Source organism: Sinocyclocheilus grahami, unplaced genomic scaffold (assembly GCF_001515645.1).
Source record: "Sinocyclocheilus grahami isolate Dianchi unplaced genomic scaffold, SAMN03320097.WGS_v1.1 scaffold32297.1, whole genome shotgun sequence".
Lineage (NCBI taxonomy): Eukaryota > Metazoa > Chordata > Actinopteri > Cypriniformes > Cyprinidae > Sinocyclocheilus > Sinocyclocheilus grahami.
In genome coordinates, this window is record NW_015521469.1 from 235 (window position 1) to 1,045 (window position 811).

The 811-nt window shown below is 35.9% G+C and overlaps 1 protein-coding gene across 1 annotated transcript in view; it reads right to left on the minus strand.

Moving 5' to 3' along the window:
• LOC107580371 (gastrula zinc finger protein XlCGF49.1-like) overlaps nt 1–565 on the minus strand; it is a gene marked incomplete at both ends in the record, with an annotated part of 600 nt that extends 35 nt beyond the window's left edge. Inside the window, one exon of the mRNA XM_016266083.1 lies at nt 1–565. This exon is cut by the window's left edge and continues 35 nt beyond it. Within this exon, the coding sequence (XP_016121569.1) occupies nt 1–565 (565 nt within the window).
• Between the last annotated feature and the right edge of the window lie 246 nt (nt 566–811).

Here is an 811-nt window from a genome sequence, read left to right on the forward strand (position 1 = left end):
TCATCTCATGCGTTTTCAGGGTTTCTGACTGATTGAATCTCTTGTCGCAGTGTGAACACGTGTAAGGTTTCTCTCCAGTGTGGATCCTCTGGTGCCGTTTCAAATGTGCAGCTGTAATAAAAGTCTTCTCACACTCAAAGCACATGTGATCTCTCACACCAGTGTGTATCTTCTGATGAGCTTTTAAATTCTGCAGCAGTGAAAAACTCTTTCCACAGAAAGAACATGAATGTGGTTTCTCCTTTGTATGAACTTTCAAGTGATTCTTCAGGACTGAAGCCCACAAAAATGTTTTTCCACATTGATCACATTCATGCACTTTCTCTCCAGTGTGGATCTTCATGTGGTCCTTAAGGTTTGATGATTGTCTGAAACTCTTCCCGCACTGATCACATGTGTATGGTTTCTCTCCAGTGTGGATCCTCATGTGAAACTCGAGACTCTGTTTGTTTGTCAAACTCTTTCCACACTGAGTGCAGGTGAACCTTTTCTTGACTCTTGTTTTCAGTAAAGAAACACTTTCAGTCTGTGAGAGAGTTTTTTCTCCAGTTTTGACATGATGTTTTTTTTTCCTCCATTAGACCTGAAATTAAAGTTAAAAGAGGTAACAATATAAATAAATCATGTGAAGTGAAAGCAGACAACAGCTTCACCAAGTTATGATCATTTTGACAAATTTGTACAAAATAAGTTACAATTATTTATATAAAAAAATACAGACACAAATCCAATGTTTCTGTAGTAAGAACTATTCGATGCTTGATCAACTCTACAATTATAAATATTATTTTATAAACATAATATTAATATA